This window comes from Babylonia areolata, chromosome 9 (assembly GCF_041734735.1).
Source record: "Babylonia areolata isolate BAREFJ2019XMU chromosome 9, ASM4173473v1, whole genome shotgun sequence".
Classification (NCBI taxonomy): Eukaryota; Metazoa; Mollusca; class Gastropoda; order Neogastropoda; family Buccinidae; genus Babylonia; species Babylonia areolata.
In genome coordinates, this window is record NC_134884.1 from 24,506,749 (window position 1) to 24,534,248 (window position 27,500).

Sequence of the window (27,500 nt, forward strand, 5' to 3'; positions counted from 1 at the left end):
TGTTCAATCCTGGAGCATGCTTCATGGTCGGCCATCTTTGTTAATCGCCAAAACTCTCAAAGTTTTTTTTTTAATCTGCAAAACAAATTAAATCCATATGAAAAAGAAGTAAAACCAAAAAAAAAAAAAGAAAAAAAAGTAAGCTTCTATCTGTATTAGAAGTCCTTATACCGAAAACTTCACCTTATTTATTGAATGACCCTCGTATATGACAGTCAGTCGTGTCCCACTATGACCATCAGAACAGCAGAGGAGGCAACTGCTGTTCCGACTATTAAATTTGGGCTAGAATTTGATTATAGTGGAGAGTGTCTTGCCCAAGTACATCCCCACTCTCTCGGCCAAGAGGGTTTTAGGACAGTCGGCGTTGGGATGGTTCCCAAAGGCCAACTAGTCCACAAGGCTGCAGCACTAAGAGCCAGTGCAATTTTGCCTCCTAGTTTGAGAGTCATAGTCCTTCACAAAAAGACCAAGCCGTAAATGGTTTCCCATTGACTGGAGAAACCATTGATAATACAGCTCTCACTTTGCTGTTGGCCCAAATGTAAACTTATGTCAATCTGTGATATAAGCCGAGTGTTGGGCACACGAGCGTGAATAGATAAGTAAGTAATTATATTGTGATAAATGAATAAGGAAAGAACGGAAGAAACTAGCTGGAATGAATTGACGTGAACAAGTAATGAACGGACAGGTAAACGGTTTTTTTTTTTTAATTAGCTCAATACATCGCTGAATGAATTTATAGATAGGTAACTGAATAAATAAACAATTAACTAAGTGCCTGAATACATAAATGAATAAGTAAATAGTATGATAAGTCTTTTTCGCCTTGTTTTTTTTCTTGTTCATGTTTTATTCTTGTTCTTTTTGCTCTTGTTCTTCACCCCCATTATTGTTGGTGTTGTTGTTGTTGTTGTTTTTGTCGTTGTTTTTGTTCTTCTTCTTGTTTTTCTTCATCACCGGCATAAATCATCACGCACCACAGATCATCATCTTCATGTCGTCATCATCATCATTACAATCATTATCATCATCGTCGTCGTTGTCGTCATCATCAACGTCATCATGTTCATTGTCCTTGTCGTCGCCGTCGTCATTATCATGATAATAATATAATAATAATTTTATATATATATATATATATATATATATATATATATGTATATATAAAGGAAAGGCCTCACGCACATTGTATTTGAGCGAATGCTGAAGTCGTGGCCCACGAACACAGAAGAAGGTTTCATTTTGTCTGCATCAACTACAACCCAGTGATGAAAATTGATTTAATGTCAGCAGCAGTAGCAGCAGTAGCAGCAATATACAACAGTTACGTAGGCCAGCTGGACACGTCGCTGTCATGATCACACCTCCCCCCACTTTTACCCTCACGTCTCTCCATGACTAGCGCTATTGACGTCATCCCCACCTGTCCCCACCCCACCTTCATCATCATCATCATCAGCAGCAGCAGCAGCAGCAGCAGCAACAATAACAACAACATCGCCATCGTCGTCGTCGTTGTCGTCGTCATCATCATCATTGTCGTCGTCGTCATCGTCGTTGTCATCGCTGTCATCATCATCATCATCATCATCATCATCATCATCATCATCATCATCACCATCATCATCATTATCATCCCTAACAACGACTGATTATATCTCTTCTTCAATCATCATCATCGTCATCATCATCAATAGCCATAGCAACTCATCGTTATCATTATCGTTCTCTTCTTCCATCATCATTATCATCATCGTCGTCGTCACCATCATCAACACCACTACCACCATCAGCTGCAGCAGCAACAGTAATGGCAGAAACATCAGCAGCAACAACAGTGGCATTAACATCATCACCAACATCATTACCAACATCATCACCATTATCAAAGATAGCAAAACTCATCATGACCATTCTCTCTTCCCTTGTCGTTCTCGGCTTCTTCTTCTTCCTCCTCCTCCTCCTCCTCCTCCAAGTCATCGCCAACATCATCATAACCACCGTTGTAGCTGTTTCAGCTTGAGTGGTAAAACTTATGTTATTTGTATATCTGCTAATACAAACACCACCACCACCACCACCACCATCATCATCACCATCATCATCATCATCTTCACCATCATTATCATTATCATCATCACGACCACCATCGCATCACCACCCCCACTACTGTAACCACGACCACCACCATGGTCATCGTCATCATTATCATTATCATCATCACGACCACCATCACCGTCATCGTGATCAGCATCATTATGATCACCAACATTATCATATTCACTACCGTCACCACAGGCAAAAACAACAACAACAACGACGACGACGACAACGACGACAACAACAAAAACAACAACAACAACAACAACAACACACACACACACACACACAAGCCCTCCCCCCCCCCCCCCCAGCCCCCCCTCCCCCGCCCTCCTCCCCTAAAAACAACAACAGCAACAACAACAAACAACAACAAAACCAGTCCTGGAATGATACAGTTGTTCTTTCTTTCTTTTTTTTTTCTTTTTTTTTTTTGTCTATTAATTTTTCTCATTCCCCACTCTGCCTCCCTCCAGATCCAGTACACGGGAGCCAGTATGAATCCAGCTCGCAGCCTGGGGCCCTGCGTGTTGACAGGACTGTGGCAGGACCACTGGGTGAGTGACGGACGGTTTGCACACTTCACTAACTACCTGCAGCCCGGTGTAGCAGCCTCTAACTTATCTCCCCCAACCCCCCCCCCGGATTTTTTTTTTTTTTTTACCCCGGGGGTCATTCTTGGCTAGTTTATAACTACTTGCTCAGTTAACTGTCTACCTGCATCGCAGTGTATCAGCCTCAAACTTATCTCCCCTCTGCATTTTTTTTTTTTTTTTTTTTATCCCCGGGGGTCATTCTTGGCATGTTTCGGACTGCTTGCTCAGTTAACTAACTACCTGCATCGCAGTGTACCAGCCTAAAACTTATCTCCCCGCTGGATTGTTACCCGGGGGGGGGGTCATTCTTCACTAGTTTCAGTCTCAGTTTTAAGGAGGTGTCAAAGAGTTCGGACTGATCCATAAACGCTACACAGCATCTTGCTCCTAGTTTCTGCGCTTTGCTGACCCTCCCGCTCCCTCCTCCTTCCCCCTTCCTCCTGCCCCGTACACTCACCCCCCCCCACCCCCCCTTATGGCATTGTGTGTTTGTATCCAAACAGCTTCTACGAACACACAGCTTGTGTGTTCAAAACATTCAATAATTAAAAGTTTTTGTTGTTGTTGTTTTTTTTCAACATTTTTTATTCAGACAAAGGTTTACAGATACAGAATTTATATGTTTTGTGCATTAGAAAGTATAGGGTAGGCATATAATTAAGTTCTAAGTACTGACAAATCTATAACAGCAAAACAATATATGTTCAATGTCAAAGTTCCAAGGTATCATTGAAAAGCTTAATCTTGTATCAAACAATTATAAAGTGCCCATTTTTCCACAAACTTGTTATATTCCATAGTTATGTTAAAGGCATACTTGTCTATTTCATATGCCTGTTTGAGGTCCTTTTTGAACATTTGTAATGTTGGTTTTACTTTGTTGATTCTACATTTGTATATATAGAATTTAGCTGTCAATAAGATATAAGAGTATTTAATACAGAGAAACTGAGCGGCACATTTAGATCAGATCATCTGAATCGCTCCGTTGTTTTGCTATTAGCGTCCGCGTTTCCAAGGACAAATGTCCAGAGCAAGGTTTATCAATGAAGATTAATGTCTTTGCACATAAATCCATACTTGGCGTAGATAAACGTAGATATTGCACCCTCCTCTTAGGCTACTTGGAAATTACAACCCTTTGTAAGGGTTTGCTCAAGTTTTCGAAAATGGAAGGGTGGTCGTTCTGAGCTAGCTAGCCTTTGCCGACCGTACCCCCCCCCCCCACCCCCTCCCTCCAACTAAGGGGTAGGGGGAGGTGGTCAGTTCTGACTAGTTGACCGTCATCCTCTGAGTCATTCCAGGCGTGTCTAAAAAACCCAGAGTTAATCTGGACTTTTCGGATTTGACCGCGGGGCAAAGATACTCAACGGGGGGGTGCAAATAGGCTGCTACACCGGACTACTTTCACAATTCTAACAATTATTTATTGTCATATCGGACTCACATGATATCGAAAATATATTACGAATTTCATTATTTTTGTTGATTATATCGGATTCACATAACGCTGGCAATAATGTTATTTTCATAACAATGACAATATTGGATTTTCGTAATGATGACGACATCGGATACATATCGTGATGATAACAATGTGGCTGTCATTATAATGGTGATTTTTGGTAATAATCTGTAATATTGACAATATAAGAATCCCATGATAATGATGAAAACGGACTAATATCGCATCCTTATAATAACAATGCTGATTTGTAATGATGATACTAATTATAGCGGATTCCTGTCATACTAATGCACTGAGTGTCATAACTCCTCGTCACACTGTCTGTCTCTCTGCTTTGTCTCTGTCTCTCCGTCAGTCTGTCTGTCTTTTCACTCTGTCTCTGTTTGTCTGTTTGTTTATCCGTGTGTGTGCGCGCGTGCGTGCAAGCGTACGTGCGTGCGTATGTGTGTGATCTCTACGAAAATGAGTAATCTTAACCTCGGAGTAACCATTGCAACAATATTGTCGTTCGCATATGTGTATCAATACAAAACTAACCCCCCCACCCCCCCGCATCCCCCCCGTCTCCCCCCTCTCCCCCTCCTTTATTATTATTTTTTTAACTCTCTCCATACGAACGGCGAAAGAGACGACGTTAACAGCGTTTCACTCCAATTACCATCATCAAAATATTGCAAGCGGAAGGCTCTTATACTGAAGAGGTGAATGTTGACAAAGAATACCACAATTCTGACGACGGAAGCTAAAGGTTGGGTCATTCAGACACCCACTGGACATCCGAGGGGTATGTGTAGAGGAGAAGAGAGGACTGGCCGTACTGAGTGAGTTAAGACAGTGTTCTTATCGCTTTTCCCCGGTAACTGTCTCGATTATCTACCATGTATTTCAACAGCTTTCTAATACCGATGCCACACCGTAATTAATGATAATGATTCCTTCCCCACATGTAATTAATTAACTCCCCCAGTTCTCTGCCTAAATTGCAATCACACACACACACACACACACACACACACACACACACACACACACATACACGCGCGTGTACACACACACACACACACACACACACACACACACACACTATCGCAAGTACTGTCATTGTGACTCCCGTCCGATACATGGCTTTGTCATTGACTTTTCAAAGGAACATCGTTTTCAATGTGCGTCAGATAACGTTGGGGGGGAAAGAGATGGTATGATACTGGGCCATTGCAGAGTCAGAAGCTTATCATTGTATGAATGAAAATCAAGAAATAAGTACATGTAGTCACCCACAGCTAAACACGAAGCGAAAAAAAACAAAAAAAAACACCACCTTCACGAACATCATCTAACATATTACATAGCAAACGCCGGCGCTGGCGTACACGCTCACACATACATACACACACACACACACACACACACACACACACACACACACACACACACACACACACACACACACACACACACACACACACACACACACACATTGTGAGCACACTCTTTCTTGTTCTTGGGTTTGTTTTGTTTTTCAACTTTCTAACTTTGGAGGAAAATGGGCTGGGAAAGAAAACAGGCACGAGTGCAATCGATAACTGTGTGGGGAGGGGGAGGGCGTGTGGGTGTGTGGGTGTGGGCCCGAGAAATAACAAGGGAAGAGTTGAAAGACAAGAAGGAACAAAACATTATTGCTGGCTTTCTTTCGATTTCCCTTTTCTTCATCATACCAAATTTCGAAACAGAAATTTCCAGTCTTCTCAAAAGTGTGTTGTTGTTTTGTTTTGTTTTAAATTAAAAAAAAAATCATAGTTTTGTTTCATCAGTGAAGACCTTTTCTTTAAGTACACACACACACGCGCGCGCGCGCGCGCGCGCAGACACGCACACACACACATGCGCGCGCGCATACAAAGTAATACAGAAAGGTAGATTCAAATGATAGCGAGAAAATAACTGTGAAAAAAATATAAAAGACGAGTTTTTGTTGTTGTTGGCATTTTTCCCCAACAACTTGACACGTCATGACGGGCTGAAAATGGCAGGACATTCGTTGTCTAGTTGAAAAAAATCAAACGTTTACACTGAGAATTAAACGAACAAACAAACAAACAAAACCCTTCATATACGAAAGAAGAAGGCAGAAAGGGCAAGGGAGAAATTTGAGAACTCGGAAGATTATGTCATCAGCAGAAACACTGGGTAGACCTTGTAGAAGACACACACACACACACACACACACACACACACACACACACACACACACACACACACGTCGAACGGGTCAGAAGTAGAACTAGTAGCCGCTGAAACAGTATAGAATAACCCACGGGAAACACAAGTTGAAGCATGTTGAGTAACTGGACTGCGCTTCAAACTAATATCAACCCCCTCTCCCTCCCTCTGTCTGTCTGTCTGTTCTCTCTCTCTCTCTCTCTCTCTCTCTCTCTCTCTCTCTCGCACACACCACATCCATCCACCACCACCACCCCACACACACACCCTACCCCACATCCACGCTGGCATGCTTACACGGCAGGCACATAAGTTGTGGCCAGGATGTGCTAATATCTCCTCCGTTGGAAGATAAAGATGGATTGATTCGTTTATTCTCTCTCTCTCTCTCTCTCTCTCTCTCTGTCTCTCTCAGGAAAATGCGCACGCTAGACCATTGTTACCTTCCCTCTTAATTATTTCCCTTCTCAACTTCTGCAATTTGTTACGGCATACACGCGAGGAAAGATAATGAAAAAAAAAATGAAAAAAAGAAGAGAGAGAGAGAAAGAAAAAAACAAACAAAAAACAAAAAACAAAAACAGAAAACGAAACGCAAATAAGCTACGGATATGTACTCTAAGTAATGTAGGGCGCGAAGAGAGGGGGTGGGGGTGGGGACCGGGGGCCGAGGGTGGGGAGGCAGAGGGAGGTTTTAGAGATAAGATGTAAAAGAAAAGTAGTGGCATCTAGGTTTTCTTTTGTTTCCATTAACATTTACCTTTCATCAGCCTCGGAGCAATAGGCCGCTGAAGTTTTAGTATTGCAAATTTTTCATTTCAGACACAACAGCAAGTGTGTGTGTGTGTGTGTGTGTGTGTGTGTGTACACTCATACGCGCACACATCTGCAAATATACGTACTTACGAACGTGCATGAGCGCGCGCACACACACCTGCGTCACACGCATGCAGTTACACACACACACACACACACACACGCACGCACACACACACACACAAATTGCACACACTCACAAAATGATAATCATACACACTCAAACAAAATATCAATCACACACACAAACACAAACACACACACACACACACATACACACACACACACACACACACACACACACACACACACACACACACACACATACACACACATCACGCAAACTCATGCACACAAAACGATAATATCACACACACACACACACACACACACACACACACACACACACACACACACACACACACACAAGACTGTTCTAAACGTGACCTTTAAGGATGGCGTTTTACTATCTTGGTGAAATATTCTTTGTTATCAAGAGCATCTTTGGGGGGATATTTTCCTCTTCTGATTGTCGAAACTTGATATTCAGTTTAGCTTTAAAACGTTCTCTCTGACCTTTGTTGTTAGACACAGTCAGCGAGTGCGGTCGGGGGTGGGGGGGGGGGGGGTGCGTGTGTGTGTGTGTGTGTGTGTGTGTGTGTGTGTGTGTACAATCTCCTGTCATCCCCCCACTACCACCACCACCACCCTTTCCACACCCCCACCCCCTTTCCTCACACACACGTACAGAGGTGTACGATCTCCTGTCACCCCACCCCCACCCCCTTTCCACACACACACGTACCTAGGTGTACGATCTCCTGTCACCCCACCCCCACCCCCTTTCCACACACACACGTACAGAGGTGTACGATCTCCTGTCACCCCACCCCCACCCCCTTTCCACACACACACGTACCTAGGTGTACGATCTCCTGTCACCCCACCCCCACCCCCACCCCCTTTCCACACACACACGTACAGAGGTGTACGATCTCCTGTCACCCCACCTCCACCCCCTTTCCACACACACACGTACAGAGGTGTACGATCTCCTGTCACCCCACCCCCACCCCCTTTCCACACACACACGTACAGAGGTGTACGATCTCCTGTCACCCCACCTCCACCCCCTTTCCACACACACACGTACAGAGGTGTACGATCTCCTGTCACCCCACCCCCACCCCCTTTCCACACACACACGTACAGAGGTGTACGATCTCCTGTCACCCCACCCCCACCCCCTTTCCACACACACACACGTACCTAGGTGTACGATCTCCTGTCACCCCACCTCCACCCCCTTTCCACACACACACGTACAGAGGTGTACAATCTCCTGTCACCCCACCCCCACCCCCTTTCCACACACACACGTACAGAGGTGTACAATCTCCTGTCACCCCACCTCCACCCCCTTTCCACACACACACGTACAGAGGTGTACAATCTCCTGTCACCCCCACCCCCCCACCACCACCACCACCATTTCCACACACACACGTACAGAGGTGTACAATCTCCTGTCACCCCACCCCCACCCCCTTTCCACACACACACACGTACCTAGGTGTACGATCTCCTGTCACCCCACCTCCACCCCCTTTCCACACACACACGTACAGAGGTGTATGATCTCCTGTCACCCCACCCCCACCCCCTTTCCACACACACACGTACCTAGGTGTACGATCTCCTGTCACCCCACCCCCACCCCCTTTCCACACACACACACGTACCTAGGTGTACGATCTCCTGTCACCCCACCTCCACCCCCTTTCCACACACACACGTACAGAGGTGTACAATCTCCTGTCACCCCCACCCCACCACCCCCACCCCCTTTCCACACACACACGTACAGAGGTGTACAATCTTCTGTCACCCCACCCCCCCACCACCACCCTTTCCACACACACACGTACAGAGGTGTACAATCTCCTGTCACCCCCAGCCCCCAGCCCCCCTTTCCACACACACGTGCAGATGTGTACAATCTCCTGTCACCTCGGCCCCCACACCCCCTTTCCACACACACACACGTACAGAGGTGTACAATATCCTGTCATCCCCCCCCCCCCCAACCACCACCACCCCTCCTTTACACACACGTACAGAGGTGTACAATCTCCTGTCACCCCCACCCCCCTGCACACTTGCCCGCAGGTGTTCTGGGTGGGGCCGATCGCAGGGGCCCTGCTGGCCGGTCTCCTCTATGACCGGGTGCTGGACCAGCGCTGGGTGGACGGCGCCGAGGAGACCGCTGCTGCTGCCGCGGGGGACCCGGGTTCGGATCTCGAGGACCGCCCAGCTTACGCGCCTTCCAACACCACCGCTGAGATGAAACTGTTGGACTGTGCGGCCTGAAGGAGGGTTCGGGTGGGGTGTGGGTGAGGGGGAACAAAGGATGGATTGAAGGATGAGTGCTAGGGTGTGTGGTGGGCGGGGGGTGGGGGGGAGAGGGAGAATGGAAGAAGAAGTGAGGATTGGAGGAGGGGTCGGGGGTGGGAGGGTGGAGGAAAATTTGGAAAGGGGTGACAGGGGAGAGGAGAGTGAGTGAGTGAGTGAGTGAGGAAAAGTGGAAGAGAAAAAAAAAAGGGAGTAAGTTGGAAGATTGTGTGTGTGGTTTGTGTGTGTGTGTGTGTGTGTGTGTGTGACTGTGTGACTGAATGTGTGTGTGTGTGTGTGTGTGAGTGTTGTTCCGGAAAATTTCATGAAATACGGTATAAAAGGAAGTCATTCTGATAAAGTCACCGATTCTTCCATTTCAGTTTCAGTTGCAGGAAACAATGTGTTCTTATATTTCTAACATAGATGATTATTGTGACATGTATATACAACTATTAACTTTTTTTTTCTTTTTCGTTGTCCTAATCTGCTGATCTCTGATTGTGTAAATGACTAACAGGCTATCTACATCTTTTTTATGCGAATTTATATGCTTCATAACATTCCTATACATTAATTAACATGAAATACAATAAATATTTGTATATAATTGTGCTGAATTGTTTACAACGTATATATGATGGATGGATGGATGGATGGATTGCATAGGTGAATGTATGAGTTTGTGTTTAGATGAGCTAAATATAGTTCGATGGGTCGATGAGGGAAGACCATTTGCTTGAGTTCTTTCTCTCTCTCTCTCTCTCTCTCTCTCTCTCTCTCTCTCTTCCCCATTAAATTAAGTATACTTTTAAATAAAAACAAATGATTACTATTTTGTTCTTTCTGGCTGAATGTATATTTTGTCCACACACACACACACACACACACACACACACACGCATACACACACACACACACACACACACACACACACACACACACACACACACACACACACACACACACACACACACACACACACACACACACAGACATCTATCTATCTATCTATCTTTGTAAGCCTATGTTTTTTTCAAACGAGTGTTGTCTTGAACATGATGTTTGCCTTCTTGTGATCATTTTCACTGATCGATGCACTTTTTGTGCCATCCTCGTAAAGGTTAGTGTAGATTTCAAAATCTTTTTACTCAGATAACTCTGGAATTCTTTACATGACCAAACACAATCATGTTGATTGCTGGAATCGTTCTTTTATAAAGAACAAAATTAAATATATGAAGCTGTACCACGATCCATCATCAGTGTATGTCTCGTGTGCATTTGTCACCTGTTTTCATACAACACACACACACACACACACACACACACACACACACACACACACACACACACACACACACACACACACACACACACTTACTCACTCACCAGGCTCTTGTGTCTTTTCTTTTTATCTTTCTTTTTTTTTCTTTTTTTCTTTTTTTGGTCAAAAATTGAAATGAAAATGATTACTGTTATTGTGCTATGGGAATCTGTTATCGTGAGTGCATGCATGATGAATTTGTTTTCATCACCTTCGTGGCACTGATGTATAGCGATCTGACGTTTATGTGTCGGCATTAATCTTTGTAATATGAAAAGGGGAAGAAAGCAGTTCAGATGATCCCTTGTTTCCTTCAAAAAGAAAGTATTCATTTATCGATATATATTTTCATTTTGTTTACTTATCTATTTATCACTTATTTGTTTATATATTTCTTTATTTATTTATCCTTTGCTGTTGTTACAATTACTATTACTATCATTATTGTTGTTGTTGTTGTTGTTGTTATTGTTGTTGATGTCATTCCGACACGGTGCAGGTGTTCTGGTTGGGCCCGATCATCGGGGCTCTGGCCGCTGGCATTCTGTACGAACTTGTGTTCAGCCAGCGCCTCCTGCAGGCCACACAGGAGGAGGAGGAGGCCCTGCGCGAGGTACAGATGGACGAGACCCAGCTCAGCGGCAACAACAACAGGGTGGTGGACGTGAGGGTCAAGGTGTAGGAGGGAGTGGGTGGGGTGGGGGGCAGGCAAGGGGGGGAGGGGGGGCACTGGATGGATTTGTGTGTGGTGAGGGAGCAGAGGGACTTGATCAGTGGGGGCTTGGGGGGTGTCTTTAGAAGGTCTGGATCTCTCTGGACCTTGGTCGATGTGTGTACGGGTCCGGATCAGTAGAAGTCTGGATTTCAAGGGGGTCTGAATCTTTGGGGTGTTAGTGTTCTCGGAACTGCATGTCAGGGGCGACTGGATGTCTGGGGATCTAGAAGTCTTGGGATCTGGATGTCTAGGGGTCTGGATCTGTGAGGGTCTGGATCTTTGGGTGGTCTGAATCTACGGGGGTCCTGGATCTTTTGAGGATCTGGATGTCTGGGGTCTGGACGTCTGAGGTTCCGGATCTCTGAGAATCTGATGCCTGCGGGTCTAGATCTTTGTAGTCTGCATGTCTAGGGTCAGGATGTCTGGATGTATTGGGTTTGGATGTCTTGGGGTCTAGATCTTTGGAGTCTGGATGTCTAGGGTCAGGATGTCTGGATGTATTGGGTTTGGATGTTCTTGGGGTCTAGATCTTTGGAGTCTTGATGTCTGGGGCCTGGAAATCCTGATGTCTGGAGGTCTGGATGTCTTGGGGTCAAGATCTCTGGAGTCTGGATGTCTGGGGGTCAAGATCTCTGGAGGTCTGGATGTCTGGGGGTCAAGATCTTTGGAGTCTGGATGTCTTGGGGTCAAGATCTCTGGAGTCTGGATGTCTTGGGGTCAAGATCTCTGGAGTCTGGATGTCTTGGGGTCAAGATCTCTGGAGTCTGGATGTCTTGGGGTCAAGATCTTTGAAGTCTGGATGTCTTGGGGTCAAGATCTCTGGAGTCTGGATGTCTTGGGGTCAAGATCTCTGGAGTCTGGATGTCTTGGGGTCAAGATCTTTGGAGTCTGGATGTCTGGGGGTCAAGATCTCTGGAGGTCTGGATGTCTTGGGGTCAAGATCTTTGGAGTCTGGATGTCTTGGGGTCAAGATCTCTGGAGTCTGGATGTCTTGGGGTCAAGATCTTTGGAGTCTGGATGTCTTGGGGTCAAGATCTTTGGAGTCTGGATGTCTTGGGGTCAAGATCTCTGGAGTCTGGATGTCTTGGGGTCAAGATCTCTGGAGTCTGGATGTCTTGGGGTCAAGATCTCTGGAGTCTGGATGTCTTGGGGTCAAGATCTTTGGAGTCTGGATGTCTGGGGGTCAAGATCTCTGGAGGTCAGGAGGTCTGGGGGTCAAGATCTTTGGAGTCTGGATGTCTTGGGGTCAAGATCTTTGGAGTCTGGATGTCTTGGGGTCAAGATCTCTGGAGTCTGGATGTCTTGGGGTCAAGATCTCTGGAGTCTGGATGTCTTGGGGTCAAGATCTTTGGAGTCTGGATGTCTTGGGGTCAAGATCTTTGGAGTCTGGATGTCTTGGGGTCAAGATCTTTGGAGTCTGGATGTCCGGGGCCGGATCTTTGTGGTCTGGGGACCTGGATGTCTGTAGTCTGGATCTGTGGTCACATGTCGGCTGATTTTTACAATACATTTTCAAGTATTAGTTTTTGTGAGTACCCCATTACAAATGTCAAAGTTCGGTCTTTTATGCTATCATGATTCACAAAGTTTAGGATCCGATATTAACCAATAATTTCTTATGTTTACTTTGAGAAGTTTCACTAATTATTTGCTATTTTCATTTTTTGCAAGTTTCAAAATGTTTGCAAAGCATTGCCAGGGAAAAAAATTGCTTCAACTTCCCAACCAAACAAAAAAAAACCAAAAGAATGATTTAAAAATCAGTTTTGATTACTGAAATGCACACTGAACATACCGATTTTCGCTGTCTTTTTAATACAGTTCAATTTACATTGCAAAACTGTCTTCTGGTGTGTTGAGAGGCATTCCCTTTTCTTTGCAACACGTTTGGCTTTAATGAATAAAAACAAAATGAATAGATAGATACATAGATAAATAAATAGATAAATATTTCGTACATGCTACACAGCAGCCACATCTGATGAGCCATTATAACGGCAAAGTAAAATAATATTTCTTCTTCTTCTTCTTCTCTTTTTCTTCTTTCTATTTCTTCTTCTTCTTCTTCTTCTTCTTACCATCATTAGCAACATCATTAACATTATCATTATTAGCATCATTATCAGCATTTATACCCGCCTCTGCCTCCAGCCCAAGGAATCAATACGCTAGGTTCGTGTTTGCTCATAATGACCATTGACCACTCTTCACTCATGAATATTACCCATAAGAAAATGAGGAAGGGATGATAAAAAAAGAAGAAAAAACAGCAACAAAAAACAAGAACAAAGCCACGACAGGTGTGATTTAAAAACCCCTACAAGACAGCAGCTGGGAACACACTGACTCATCACCTCAGACGGGGCTGATGAATAATTCATCTTCTCATCTTCAGCCTTGGAGGTAGTCAAGAAGGCGTGGGAGGTCAAAAAAAAACTTGTGTCCTACTCGGCAGCTGGAAAGAGATTACGAAGCCATTCTGGCTGTAAACCTTCATGAGATTCTGTGCAAAGGAACAAGCGTTGTTCTTGTACATTTTGTTTGTTTGTTTGTTGTTTTTGTTGCTCATACTTCTGTTTGCTTGTTAGTTGCTCTGTTTTTTTGTTTTTTGTCGATCTTTTTTGACTGTCTTTTGTTGTATTTGTATTTGTATTTTTTCTTTTTATCACAACAGATTTCTCTGTGTGAAATTCGGGCTGCTCTCCCCAGGGAGAACGCGTCGCTACACTACAGCACCCCCCCCTTTTTTTGTATTTTTTCCTGCTTGCAGTTTTATTTGTTTTTCCTAATTGAAGTGAATTTTTCTACAGAATTTTGCATCCGGGACCTCGGTTTATCGTTTCATCCGAATGACTAGTGTCAGGCCACCACTGAAGGTCTAGTAGAGGGAGAGAAAATATCGGCGGCTGAGCCGTGATTCGAACCAGCGCGCTCAGATTCTCTCGCTTCCCAGGCGGACGCGTTACCTCTAAGCCATCACTCCACTGTCTTGTCATCACTGTACGTGATGCCTAGTTTCTGTAAAACCTTGCTATGCAAGTATAATATCTGAATTTTGGCATTTTGACACTGTACATTTAGTTGTAAGGTTGTGCTCTCATGGATAATGTCGCTTTTGTGTACTCCAACTTTTCTTAATAATGATGATAATGATAACAATGATAATAACAATCTTCAATAGAAATCAATATCATGTAATACATATTATTATCCTTGTCTGTTACATCAGTAAATAGGAGCTGCGCGTATGCCTCATATACATTTCTGTGGTGGAGAAAATGTTTGGGAAATTCATTTATCTTTATGCGTGCTTTACAAATAAACTAAACTTATTCACTGTCTCTTTGTTCATGACAAGAGTATGAGTTTAATCGAGCGTGAGTGTGACACTTTGAGAATAGTTCAAGGTAATATCGTGCTTCCTTGATTCTCTCTGTCTCATTCTCTGTCTGCATTTCTCTCGGTCTATCGATGTCTGCCTGTTTGTCTGTCTGTGTGACTGTTTGTTTGTTTGTTTGGCTATTTTTCTTTCTTTGTTTGTTTTTCTTTTTTTCCCCTTTGTCCTTGTCTTTCTCTCACACACAGTCACGATCTCTCCCCACTCTCTCTCTTTCTCATCCCCTCCACCCCCCAACACACACGCGCGTACACGCGCACACACGTACACACACACACACACACACACACACACACACACACACACACACACACACACACACACTGATACACACACACACACACACACACTGATACACACACACACACACACACACACACACTGATACACACACACACACACACACACACACACACACACACACACACACACACACATACACACACACACACACACACACACACGCACACACACACACACGTACTGACCACCGCCGGAGACCTTATGATTATGAACACCATTTAATAAACGAGAGAATGATACACAATGTGCCATGCACAATAACGATTCCGCATAATACACATAGCGATGTGTACAGTATACTGCACTTCTTTTCCAGACAAATTGAACAACGTTTATTACAGCACAAAAAAATATTCAACAGCTTTTTCTTCTTCTTCTTCTTCTTCTTCTTCTTCTTACTACGTGGGCTGCAACTCCCACGTTCACTCGTATGTATACGAGTGGGCTTTTACGTGCATGACCATTTTTACCCCGCCATGTAGGCAGCCATACTCCGTTTTCGGGGGTGTGCATGCTGGGTATGTTCTTGTTTCCATAACCTAACCGAATGCTGACATGGATTACAGGATCTTTAATGTGCGTATTTGATATTCTGCTTGCGTATGCACACGAAGGGGGTTCAGGCACTAGCAGGTCTGCACATATGTTGTTCTGGGAGATCGGAAAAATCTCCACCCTTTACCCACCAGGGCGCCGTTACCGAGATTGGAACCCGGGACCCTCAGATTGAAAGTCCAACGCTTTAACCACTCGGCTATTGCACCCGTCATTCAACAGAAAATAATGAAAATACCCACACACCCCTCCCCTAGAGAGAGAGAGAGAGAGAGAGAGAGAGAGAGAGAGAGAGAGAGAGAGAGAGAGAGAGAGAGAGAGAGATTAACTAACAAGCTAAACAGCCAGACAACTCAGACGCAACGACGAATTATTGGTAACACAATCTGATTACTACTCTCGACAACGAATAAATGATTCAATGATATGGAATTGTGCCATCGTTGCCGTTATTCTCTCTGTTTGTCCGTCACACACACACACACACACACACACACACACACACACACACACACACACACACACACACACACACACACACACACACACACACACACACACAAACACACACACACACACACACACACACACACACACACACACACACACACACACACACACACACACACACACACACACAGACGGACAGATAGAGAAGGGTACTATAAATGAGTCGCATAAGCTCAGGGAAACAGAGAGAGATATTTTCACATGTGCTAAAAGGAATTACAGAATTCTAAGACCTGGCAAATGATTGGAAAAGTCAGAGAATCATAAGGCTTGATAAATGATTACAGATATGACAGTCACGAGACATGGTAAATGATGACAGATATGACAGAGTCCTAAGACATGGTTAATGATGACGGATATGACAGAGTCCTTAGACATGGTTAATGATGACAGACATGACAGAGTCCTTAGACATGGTAAATGACTACAGATATGAAAGAGTCCTTAGACATGGTAAATGATTACAGATATGACAGAGTCCTTAGACATGGTTAATGATGACAGATATGACAGAGTCCTTAGACATGGTAAATGATTACAGATATGACAGAGTCCTTAGACATGGTAAATGATTACAGATATGACAGAGTCCTTAGACATGGTAAATGATGACAGATATGACAAAGTCCCTAGACATGATAAATGATTACAGATATGACAGTCCTTAGACATGGTAAATGATTACAGATATGAAAGAGTCCTTAGACATGGTAAATGATTACAGATATGACAGTCCTTAGACATGGTAAATGATTACAGATATGAAAGAGTCCTTAGACATGGTAAATGATTACAGATATGAAAGAGTCCTTAGACATGATAAATGATTACAGATATGACAGAGTCCTTAGACATGGTAAATGATGACAGATATGACAGAGTCCTGAGACATGGTAAATGATTACAGATATGACAGAGTCCTAAGACATGGTAAATGATGATAGATGTGACAGAGTCCTAAGACATGGTAAATGATGACAGATATGACAGAGTCCTTAGACATGGTAAATGATTACAGATATGACAGAGTCCTTAGACATGGTAAATGATGATAGATGTGACAGAGTCCTTAGACATGGTAAATGATTACAGATATGACAGAGTCCTTAGACATGGTTAATGATTACAGATATGACAGAGTCATGAGATATGGTAAATGATGACAGATACAACAGTCCTTAGACATGGTAAATGATGACGGATATGACAGAGTCCTAAGACATGATAAAAATGATTACAGATATGACAGAGTCCTTAGACATGCTAAATGGTTACAGAAATAAGAGAATCATAAGACAATGCTAGATGTTTACAGAAATAAGATAATCATAAGACAATGCTAAGTGATTACAGAATTAAGATAGTCATAAGATAATGCTAAATGGTTACATGAATAAGATAATCATAGGATAATGCTAAATGGTTACATAAATATGATAATCATGGGATACTGCTAAACGATTACAGAAATAAGAGAATCATAAGATAATGCTAAATGATTACAGAAATAACAGATTCATAAGACATGGTAAATGATTACAGAAATAACAGAATCATAACGCATGGTGAACATTACAGAAACAACAAATTGATAAAACCTGGCAAATGGTTAGAGAAATAACAGAATCATAATATATGATGAACGATAACAGAAATAACAGTATCAAAACAGATAATGAATATTACACAAATAACAAATTCAAAAGATTTTGCCAAATGATTGAGGAAAGTGATAGAACCATAAGAAATAGTGAATGGCTGCAGAGATGACAGAATCGTGACACGTGAATAATGATCAAAGGAATAAAAGAATTTTAATACATGGTAAATGATGACAAACCAATAGACTCCATACTTTAAAACAACAACAACAACAACAACAAAACTGAAGAATACTACTCATACACGGTATTCTAAATGACATCTATTTTCCATTCCGTTTATTTTAGTACTACATTCACTTCGCGGCAGAGTGGTTCAGAACTTGCTGGAACAACTTCGTCATACTCATGACGATCATGATGATGCTGATGATGATGATCATCATCATCATCATAACCATCAACAAGCAAGCAGTTCCATGCTATGCGGTGTGGCATGTAGATTCTCAGTGCCACCAAACCGCCCTGCTACTCGATTGATAATGGAAATAACAAGACACATTGCATTTTACAGCAGCATGATATATACATCTGGAAATATTATCTTTTTTGTCTTTGTTTTGGAGCTTTTCTTTCTTTTTTTTCTTTTTTTTTTTTTTTTTCCAACGAACCAAGCTGTTACAGCAATACACAAAGTACTCAGCGTCAAGATCACTTTCTATTAGTCTGTTGTTCTATTTTGGACAGGTTGTGTGTGATATATATATATATATATATATATATATATATACACACACAAAAATTACGCCGTCTTCACCAGTGCTGGAGGTTCTTATCTGCTTTTCCCCCCATTTCTTTTGTTCTTCCTCCCCTCCTTCCTTACTCTCTTTCTTCTTTCCTTCCTTCCTTACTCCCTCCCTCCCCTTTTTCTTCCATTCTTTCATTCCATCTCCACCAGTGCTGCCGCGTGGTCTCCTCCGGCCGAGCTGCGATCGGAGCGAGTAAGGGGCAGGTAATCGGTCGGTGATTCCTTCGTGTTGCTGTGGTGGTGGTGGTGGTGGTGGTGTCCCCTGCCTTCCTCCCCTTCCTCATCCCCATCCTCCTCCTCCTCCTCCTCCTCCACGATGCGGACCTTGATCTTCTTGGCCTTGAACTTGTCGGTGTCGTAGTCGCTGCTGAGGACACAGGCGCGAACCTTGGTCAGTGAGGCGTTGACCGCGAAGAGGTATTCGTAGAGAAGGCCTGCTGCAACGCCGCCGGTGATTGGTCCCACCCAGTACACCTGTGTGGTTTGTGGACCAATGGGATGAGAGGTTACGTTAGTTAGTGGTGAACTTTTCTTCTTTCTTTATTTTTTTTTTTTTATTTTTTTTTTAAATAACTGACAGTGGTAGTGGTTGGGAGTCTTTGTATATCTATCTATCTATCTAATATATATAGATATATACAAAGACTCCCAACCACTACCACTGTCAGTATATATATATATATATATATATATATATATATATATATATATACAGAGAGAGAGAGAGAGAGAGAGAGAGAGAGAATTATAATTATATGTATATGTATACATACATACATACATACATACATACATTTTCTTGGGAGGGTAAAGGGAGCTCAGGGGGGCGGGGGGGGGGGGGATAAAAAGGGGGAGAGAGAATTAAGAACTCAGTTCACTTTTATGTAAGGATTGAGATTATAGTCATGGCCTATTCTTCCAATACGTCCTTGCGATTGAGAGAGAGAGAGAGAGGGTGAGGGAGGGAGAAAGAGAAAGTACATGCGTGTCTGTGTGTGCGTGTGTGTAGAGAGAGAGAGAGAGAGACAGAGAGAGAGAGAGAGAGAGAGAGAGAGAAAGAGAGAGGGGTGTAAACAAAAACAAAAAACTGAGGAAAGGAAACGAGAGAATAAACAAGTAACCATTCTTTATCACACTCGCCCACTGAAATGAGACAAAGCACTAAAACAGTGTTAACAAAACGCACAAACAAAAACCAGCAGCTCTCTATTCAATTCAATTGAATTCGATTCAAAAACACTTTATTAATCCAGATGGAAATTAACCTGTGCAATCACAGGCACGTTGTAAACATTAACATAAAATGATCATGCGAAACATAAAAAGAGATTAAGACTAGTCAAATAAGAATTCCCTATAGCTGACGATAGACTACCGCCCCCCCTCACCCCCGCCTTCCTCACACACACACACATGCTCACATTAACACAATAGTGTATTGCACAACAATATTTGCAAATGAAAACATCCAATAAAAAAAAGGTATATAATACTAAAATAACATGCACAGACACACACACACACACACACACACACACACACACACACACACACACACACACACACACACACACACACACACACACACGTTAGGACCACAAGGTATTGTGCAACAATACATATATACAGTTTCAGTTTCAGTAGCTCAAGGAGGCGTCACTGCGTTCGGACAAATCCATATACGCTACACCACATCTGCCAAGCAGATGCCTGACCAGCAGCGTAACCCAACGCGCTTAGTCAGGCCTTGAAAAAATTTTTTTAAAAAGGTCAATAAATAATATATACGCTTACATAAATAAATAAGTAAATAAATAAATGATAATTATGATATAAAAAAAAGTAGTAGTAATGGTAATAATGATGATAAATAAGCAAATAAATGTAAAACATGAAGACACACATTCACACATACACCCACGCATGCATAACAGATATGCACCAAACATGCAGTTTCACAGTTATGAAAGCACAAATACATATAAACGTACATGAGCTGCAACACACACACACACACACACACACACACACACACACACACACACACACACACACAAAAATATAAAAACGTATAAGTATATAAGTAGAATGCAGACATCTGTTGATGGAGGCTGACAGCAGAGTAAAAGGACAAAACATCAATAACAACGACAACATGAAAGGACAAACAACAATGACAACAACATGAAAAGGACAAACATCAGTAACAACGACAACATGAAAAGGAAAAACATCAATGACAATGACGACATAAAATAGACAAACATCAATAACAACGACAACAGCATCAAAAGGACAAACGACATCAATAACAACGACAACAACATGAAAAGGACAAACATCAGTAACAATGACAACATGAAAAGGACAAACATCAATAACAATGACAACATGAAAAGGACAAACATCAATGACAACGACGACATGATAAGGACAAACATCAATGACAACGACGACATAAAAAGGACAAACATCAATGACAACGACAACATGAAAAGGGCCAGCATCAATAACAACGACGACATGAAAAAGACAAACATCAACAACAACGACAACATGATAAGGACAAACATCAATGACAACGACAATATGAAAAGGACAAACATCAATAACAACAAGGACAACATGAAAGGACAAACAACAATGATAATGACAACATGAAAGGACAAACATCAATGACAACGACGACATAAAAAGGACAAACATCAATGACAACGACGACATAAAAAGGACAAACATCAATGACAACGACAACATGAAAAGGACAAACATCGATGACAACATGAAAAGGACAAACATCAACAACAACATGAAAAGGACAAATATCAATAACAACAACGACATGAAAAGGACAAACATCAATAACAACAACGACAACAACATGAAAAGGACAAATATCAATAACAACGACGACATGAAAAGGACAAACATCAATAACAACGACGACAACAACATGAAAAGGACAAACATCAACAACAACATGAAAAGGACAAACATCAATAACAACGACGACATGAAAAGGACAAACATCAACAACAACGACAACATGATAAGGACAAACATCAATGACAACGACAATATGAAAAGGACAAACATCAATAACAACAAGGACAACATGAAAGGACAAACAACAATGATAATGACAACATGAAAGGACAAACATCAATGACAACGACGACATAAAAAGGACAAACATCAATGACAACGACGACATAAAAAGGACAAACATCAATGACAACGACAACATGAAAAGGACAAACATCGATGACAACAACATGAAAAGGACAAACATCAACAACAACATGAAAAGGACAAATATCAATAACAACAACGACATGAAAAGGACAAACATCAATAACAACAACGACAACAACATGAAAAGGACAAATATCAATGACAACGACGACATGAAAAGGACAAACATCAATAACAACAACGACAACAACATGAAAAGGACAAACATCAACAACAACATGAAAAGGACAAACATCAATAACAACGACGACATGAAAAGGACAAACATCAATAACAACAACGACAACAACATAAAAAGGACAAACATCAATGACAACGACAACATGAAAAGGACAAACATCAATGACAACGACAACATGAAAAGGACAAACATCAATAACGACAACAACATGAAAAGGACAAATATCAATAACAACGACGACATGAAAAGGACAAACATCAATAACAACAACGACAACAACATGAAAAGGACAAACATCAATGACAACGACAACATGAAAAGGACAAACATCAATGACAACGACGACATGAAAAGGACAAACATCAATAACAACGACGACATGAAAAATGCAAATAACGTCACGTCCTGGTAATACACAGAGGATTACAGCAACGTGAACAAACTACCAAATTGAGAAGACAAAAAATGAAAGAATATATAACAATAAAAGAAATAAAAAATGAATTCGACAAAGGATAGGGCAATATTCTGTCAGCTATATTCTGGACTATGTCTAGGTTATCTGTCGCTTTGAATTCATGAATGTGAATTCATATGATGAATAAATCAGCATATTCCACGGCAAAAAATGAATCGCCTGCATTTTTTTATTTTTTTAAGGTCTGGGTGGGGGTTAGAATGGTTAGGAAGGGGTGGCGGGGGGGGGGGGGGGCGGTGGATCTCGAAGGTTTTGGGATCGTTCTTTATGCTTTTATTTTTTATTTTGATTGTTTGTTTCATTTTTCTCTGTTTCGTTCATTCGTTTGAGTTAGTTTTTTTTGTTTTTTTTTGTTTTTGTTTTTTTTTGTCTGCGTTTGCTTAGGAAAGAAAGAACGAAAAAAAGGAAAGAAGAAAATGATAAGAAAGAAAGAAAGAAAGAGAAAGAAAGAGAAAGTAAGAAAGAAAGGAAGAGAAAGAAAGAAAGATAAAAAAAAAGAAAGAGAAAGAAAGAAGAAGCAGAGATGAGAAGAGAACAGTCATACACAGTATAAAAAATGACAGGAAGCAAAAAAACAAAAACAAAACAAACAAACAAAAAAAAACCCACACCAACAAACAAACAAAAACACAAACACACACACACACACACACACACACACACACACACAAAACAAAAAAACACAAACAAAAAACCCACCGATCTCACAGTGACCTAGATCTGCCTGTGAGGATTCTCCAAGACAAGATATCAAAATTAGAAACAAGAAGAAGAAGAAAAAGAAGAAGAAGAATACCATAACAATAATAATAATAATACTAACAACAATACCAATGATAATAAGAAGATTAGTAACAACAACAACAAACAACAACAATAATGCTAATAAAACGATGACTGACCCAGTTTCTGACTGACCCAGTTTCTGACTGACCCAGTTTCTGTCTCTGCAAACATTCATTTGTCTTTGTTGTATTCCAAATAGCCTCGGCTTATATCACAGATCGACATAAATTTACATTTGGGCCAACAGCAAAGTGAGAGCTGTATTATCAATGGTTTCTCCAGCCAGTGGGAAACCATTTACAGCTTAGTCTTTTGTGAAGGACTATGACTCTCAAACTAGGAGGCAAAATTGCACTGGCTCTTAGTACTGCAGCCTTGTGGGCTAGTTGGCCTTTGGGAACCATCCCAACGCCGACTGTCCTAAAACATTCTTGGCCGAGAGAGTGGGGATATAACTTGGGCAAGACACTCTCCACTATAATCAAATTCTAGCCTAAATAGTGGGAAGAGCAGTAGTAGCCTCCTCTGCTGTTCTGATGGTTACAGTCGGACACGACTGACTATCATATATAATAGCTGTTGTTGTTTTGTTGTTGTTTTTTGTGTGTGTGTTTTTTTTTTTACAGTTCTGGTCTCGTCTCCATGTTGTTGGCTTGTCTGTGTTGTGGTAATGCACCTGACCCAATTTCTCAAGTTAGAGATAATAAATTTATTCTTATCTCATCTTTTCTTCGCTGTCCCTATGGCCCCCCGCAAAAAGAGTATGGGACCTTTAACCTTTCATTCGTTGAATACTCTACATCAACGAACACTGAAACACTGAGCAACAAAAAAGGAGAAGCTTGGAACGAGTAACTACTTTCATACTGTGTGTTCTTCAGAGCTGTGCTGTTCCACAAGCCTAGAAAGGTGGCATAGGGTGAGTGTGAGAGCGGGTGATGGTTTAAGAACAGGTGCTTGTGCCAAATCTTGATGTCGATTGTCCCACTGCCTATGACGGCCATCAGGGCAATGAATTGATATTCACTGTGCCAAGGACTCGGCTACAGAGGGCGGAGTCCTACCCTCTCCTTCCTGCCGCTAGTATTAATTACCTTCTCCAAACCAAGCCGGGTGCGCAGTCATTTGGCGGGGGCAATAGCCCTGCGGTTAAAGCGTTTGGATTTCATTCTGAGTGTCCCAGGTTCGAATCTCGGTAACGGCGCCTTGTGGGTAAAGGGTGGAGATTCGTGCTTGCTTTTTTGGGGGAGGGGGGTGGGGGGTGGGGTGGGGGTGGGGAGGGGTTGAGGGGGGAGGGAGGGGGGGGGGTCGATCTCCCGGCTCAACATATGGTCAGACCTGCTAGTGCCTGAACCCCCTTCGTATGTTTTCGCACGCAGAAGATCAAATACGCACATTAAAGATCCTGTAATCTATGTCAGTGTTCGGTGGGCATTGGAAATAAGAACATACCCAGCAAGCACCCTGCCCCGAAAACGGAGTATTGCTGCCTACATGGCGGGGTAAATAAACAAAACTTTCATACACGTAAAATGTTACATGTCTGAGTGTGCATGCCTGCGTGGCAAAGGAAGCGAATGATGAGCGGCTGGTGGCAGCCTTCAGTCGGCTCTACCCAGGTAGGCAGCCTGTTGTGCAAATGACCCCGTGTTCGTAAAGCGCTTAGAACTTGGTGATCTCCGATCGAGGATAGGCGCTATATAAGAATCCATATCATTCATTCATTCATTTGTTCGTTCGTTCGTTCGTTCGTTCGTTCGTTCATTCATTCATTCATTCATTCATTAGTGCATTCATTCGTGCATTCATTCATTCATTCGTTCGTTCATTCATTCATTCATTCATTCATTCATTCATTCATTCATTCATTCATTCATTAGTGCATTCATTCGTGCATTCATTCATTCATTCGTTCGTTCATTCATTCGTTCATTAATTAATTCATTCATTCATTAGTGCATTCATTCGTTCGTTCATTCATTCGTTCATTCATTCGTTCATTCATTAGTGCATTAGTTCATTCATTCATTCATTCGTTCATTCATTCGTTCATTTGCTCATTCATTCATTCATTCATTTGTTCATTCGTTCGTTCGTTCATTCATTCGTTCATTCATTCATTCATTCATTCGTTCATTCATTCGTTCATTCATTAGTGCATTCATTCGTTCGTTCATTCATTCGTTCATTTGCTCATTCATTCATTCATTCGTTCGTTCATTCATTCGTTCACTTGGTCATTCATTCATTCATTCATTCGTTCATTCATTCGTTCATTTGCTCATTCATTCATTCATTCATTTGTTCATTCATTCGTTCATTCATTCATTCCCACCTGGTTGGAGTAAGAAAAAAAATGAAGAAAAGTCCCCAAGGACACAACACAACACTATGCTTCAACCAGGGTCTCGAACCCTGAACACTGGTGATCACTGGATGACAAGTCCAACGAAGGCAAAACCGATTCGGCCAAGACGCCTCCTGATGATAATAATTGTTATATAGAGTACAGCCCATCACCCCCACATTGCATGACATCGATAGAAGCGCTAGCATATTTCCCTAGAGAAGGGGGACGTCGTTTATTTTTCTGCTTGAAATTCCGGTTAATCTCAGCGTGGAAACATTGTCTAGAGTCCTAACATGCATTTGATAGTGTGTGTGTGTGTGTGTGTGTGTGTGTGTGTGTGTGTGTGTGTGTGTGTGTGTGTGTGTGTGTGTGTGTGTGTGTGTTGTGTGTGTGTGTGTGTGTGTGTTGTGTGTGTGTGTGTGTGTGTGTGTGTTTGCTGTCGCATGCTTTGAGCCCTTTCATTTCATTAACCTCTTTTTTTTTTGGACTTTGGATCCAACAGCCTTGCCAGAACAATCCTCCAAGGAACTGCTGAGGGAAGCTGATGGAAGAGAAGACAAAAGAACAGCAACAACAACACCAACAACAGGGATGGACTTCCCACATTGCACAATGGACAGGAAAAGCCATTTTGCAGACACCCTGAGTGGCCCAGTGGTTAGCGTCACGGAGTGACGGACGGATAGAGAGGGCGTGAGTTCGAGTTCGAATACCGCCCGAGCGATTGTTTCTTTTACCCCATGGCCTTTCGCTAACTTGTTGCTGAACAGTGTCGACAAAGCCAATGGGGAGAGATAAGATAAGATAAGATAAGATAAGATAAGATAAGAATAACTTTATTATCTCCAACTGGAGAAATTTGGTCAGGTGCATTATCACAACATAGACAAGTAAACAACATGCGGACCATAACTGTAAAAGTCAACAACAGCTTTTACGAATATTACGAAGATACAAATGTAAAAAATATCACATACACCGTTTCATACATACATCCACACACTGCAGGTAATAACTAGTATTCTTAATGTAAAAACAGAAAGAATTAAGAAACATTATTTGAATATAATTATAAACATAGCCTACTATACTGCACATTGATTATAATAGACAGATAAGATAAGAATAAAGATAAATTGCGGAAAACCGCAACCAGATAATCAGCACACACTCGCACCCCCCCACCCCCAAACCCTCACCCACCCCCCACACGCGGATTACTTGATTAAACAAGAGTAATAAACATATGTTCTCAAATAAAAGCATTTCACATACTCGCTTTTAAAAACATTGCAATTAATTATCACATCGTAATTATTAAACAGAAATATATTTAGAATATGGACGTTAGCATTAGAGAGGGGGTTGTGGGGGCCATGACTTTGTCTCGGAAAGAAGGAAGACGTTGTGTGGAAGGTCTTCACTTCAAGGAGGGAGGAGGAGGAGGAGGAATTAAGAGGAAAGGGGGGATGGGTGGGGATGTGTTGGGGGAGGGTAGAGGAAGGGGCGATCACCCACGTAGTCTGGGTTAGGCGGAAAAAGTGATTATTGCCGTTAGAAATTGAGCTTAGCGGGTGGGGCTCTGTGCATGCTGAATGTTGCATGAGCACGGATACCGCAAAACACGGAAGTGA

The 27,500-nt window shown here is 42.2% G+C and overlaps 2 protein-coding genes across 2 annotated transcripts in view; one reads left to right on the forward strand and one right to left on the reverse strand.

Moving 5' to 3' along the window:
* Positions 1-9,576, forward strand: part of LOC143285599 (aquaporin AQPAe.a-like) — a 24,011-nt gene extending 14,435 nt beyond the window's left edge. Inside the window, exons 4-5 of the mRNA XM_076592994.1 lie at positions 2,583-2,663; positions 9,376-9,576. Of these exons, the coding sequence (XP_076449109.1) occupies positions 2,583-2,663; positions 9,376-9,576 (282 nt within the window). The remainder of the gene's footprint in view (positions 1-2,582; positions 2,664-9,375) is intronic.
* Positions 9,577-18,811: 9,235 nt separating this feature from the next.
* Positions 18,812-27,500, reverse strand: part of LOC143286152 (uncharacterized) — a 52,004-nt gene continuing 43,315 nt past the window's right edge. The window contains exon 3 of the mRNA XM_076593756.1: positions 18,812-19,290. Within this exon, the coding sequence (XP_076449871.1) occupies positions 18,949-19,290 (342 nt within the window). The 3' untranslated portion in view covers positions 18,812-18,948. The remainder of the gene's footprint in view (positions 19,291-27,500) is intronic.